Source organism: Manduca sexta, unplaced genomic scaffold (assembly GCF_014839805.1).
Source record: "Manduca sexta isolate Smith_Timp_Sample1 unplaced genomic scaffold, JHU_Msex_v1.0 HiC_scaffold_1274, whole genome shotgun sequence".
Taxonomy (NCBI): domain Eukaryota; kingdom Metazoa; phylum Arthropoda; class Insecta; order Lepidoptera; family Sphingidae; genus Manduca; species Manduca sexta.
Window position 1 is genome coordinate 5,468 of NW_023592123.1, and position 2,433 is coordinate 7,900.

The 2,433-nt window shown below is 41.0% G+C and overlaps 1 protein-coding gene across 1 annotated transcript; it reads right to left on the minus strand.

The window, feature by feature from the left end:
• Positions 1 to 299: 299 nt before the first annotated feature.
• Positions 300 to 1,753, minus strand: LOC119191269. The gene is made up of 2 exons (XM_037445175.1): positions 1,596 to 1,753; positions 300 to 1,078 (listed from the first exon to the last, which is right to left on the minus strand). The coding sequence occupies exons 1-2, from the start codon at positions 1,726 to 1,728 to the stop codon at positions 504 to 506; spliced, it is 708 nt and encodes a 235-aa protein (XP_037301072.1). The 5' UTR covers positions 1,729 to 1,753; the 3' UTR covers positions 300 to 503.
• Positions 1,754 to 2,433: the final 680 nt, after the last annotated feature.

A 2,433-nucleotide genomic window follows, 5' to 3' on the forward strand; every position in this document is an offset into this window, starting at 1 on the left:
AGAGAATGCTGTGAGAATAATAAAACAATGTTTGTATTTTTAATTAATTTAACACTTATCAAACATTAAATTTATTTAGGTCAGTCTCATGACAATTTTGTTTTTTTTTATAAAACACGTCTAACATAGATGAAAGTATCTTAAACTTTATACTTAATTTTTAAGTATACCCTGTACAATAATTTAAATTTTAAATAGTTAATTAGTCATTACACCTAATATTTTATTATTACAAATATTTTTAAGAAAGTGAATAATATGCCCTAATTGTATCAATTTTGATCTCATTCAGTTTTACCTCTTCGCAATTCTTTTGTAACGATAAAAAACGTTACAGAGATTTTTTTGCAATGCTTCTATGAAGTCACAATTAAGAATATTATAATGTACAATCAAAACAATTTTGTTAAGAATAAATTTCGAGTGACTAATCACAATGTAAAATATTCATGTCCTAGAATCATTGTTTGCCTTATAAAATCATGAAATACTTATCCTATGTCTTATTCAGAGTTCAGTGGGTCTAAACTCGAATGGCCCCTAGCATTCCTTCTTTTAACCAACTGCGAATGGAGATACATTTTATTATCCGTATCATTCGCGACGTACTCATTCCCCGCGTATCCGTTCTGAGTATACGCTTCTATCAGCCAATCATTCACCTTCCCCCTGAACTGCAGTTTCTGAATCTCCGTAAGGTTCTTCATCGACGGCAGTATACTCATCAGGAACATGTAGTCCGCATCGTTCTGCCAACTCACGTCCATTCTATCTTGAGCTGTGAATGTCTCGCCCATGCTTACGTTCTTTGTGTCATCATATTTCCTCATTTTGGACGCTGAGGCCTCGCTGTCGCTGTCATGTTCGGTGTCAGAACCCTCAGATACAACGGGGACTTCTGTGTTCTTCTTCCTGGTACCTCTGGTGAAGAGTTCGTGTCTGAGGAAGCTGAGGTCGTTGTAGTACTGCCACGTGACTTCCACCTCTTCAGGGTTGAGCTCGGATGACGCAAGCACCTTTTTGAGCTCCTTCCTATATTGATCCTTGAGATGTTTCCATCGTTTCTTCAAAAAACTCTCTGCAACAATATTAATCTGCGCTATAAATTTTATGAAAGATATAATGTCAAATTGTAAGAAATAATTTCTTACACGTACCTACAATATAATATTAAAATAAATAATTACTTCTGTATATTATATATTTTAAGTTGATATAATATATCTATACTATAGTGAAATGCTACTCACTCTCTAATGATTACTTACTAACACATGAATTGCGAAAGTTTTTTGTAGAAGAAAATCTACAAACTTGTTCGGAAGGTAGATTCCACACAAGGTCTAGGCAACATAAATGTATACATGTATGTACACAAAACATTTGGGTCCGCACGAAACGAACAGCCGGCGAATAGCGGCGGAGCTTGTCGAGCGAGCGCGACAACGCGACGTAACGCAAACCGTACCGTCAGTAACGGACACCTAACCCCACTGCTATAGATACTGCAAGTGACGCCAGCACACTCCGCTGCGGTCACGTTGGCAGCGCCGTGCGACGCGCTCGAATTACTTACAAAACAAAAAATCACTCACCGTCCACATCCAAAGTTTTTGCCATCTCCGCCCACGTGCGACTCAAAACGTTGCGCTTTTTGAAATTGGGGTGCGACGTTTGCCATATTACGGGCGTGTTTTTGACGTGCATTATTATTTCCTCGAACGACATGACGGCTCCCACCGCTAGTTCGGCCGCTACTGAGGCCGCCGACCGCCCCGCCCGCCCGCGCCGCGCCGCCGCACGCGTCACCGCACGCTGCGCTCTCCGCCTCCTGCGGCGGCACCGCTCCACACCGCGCCGCCCCCGCTCGACGCGACGCTGCCTACGCCGCTGCCCTTGCAGCTGCCGCGAATCGATAGCAGGTGTTGCTAGTTCATTTTTCGAGTTTTACAGTTCATTTCATAATAATATAATATCAGCTCTGTATTATATACTGTCCTACTGTTGGGCACGGGCTTCCTCTTCTACTAAGAAGGATTAGACCTTAGTCCACCACTCTGGCTTAGTCCGGATTGATAGACTTCACACATCTCGAAAATTCCTATGTAGAACTTCTCAGGTATGCAGGTTTCCTCACGATGTTTTCCTTCACCGTTAAAGCAAGCGATAATTCACAAAGAATACACACATAATTTTTTAGAAAAGTCAGAGGTGTGTGCTCTGGGGATTTGAACCTGCGGATATTCGTCTCGGCAGTCCGTTCCACAACCAACTAGGCAATCGCCACTTCAACAGTTCATTTTAGGAACAAACATTTTAAATATGTATGAAATCGAAATTAATATTGAACAATCTGGATGTTGTTTGTGGTTATCGAGTCAACTAATAAGTTTGGATTTTATCATATTCTGTCCAATGAAAGGAGCGTGTCGG

Excerpts from the sequence above, each read along its gene's own strand:
- LOC119191269 (XM_037445175.1), bottom strand. The coding sequence starts at position 1,728 with ATGTCGTTCGAGGAAATAATAATGCACGTCAAAAACACGCCCGTAATA. Across the intron at positions 1,079-1,595 it reads AAAAACTTTGGATGTGGACG|AGAGTTTTTTGAAGAAACGA; the intron begins GTGAGTGATTTT and ends ATATTGTTGCAG.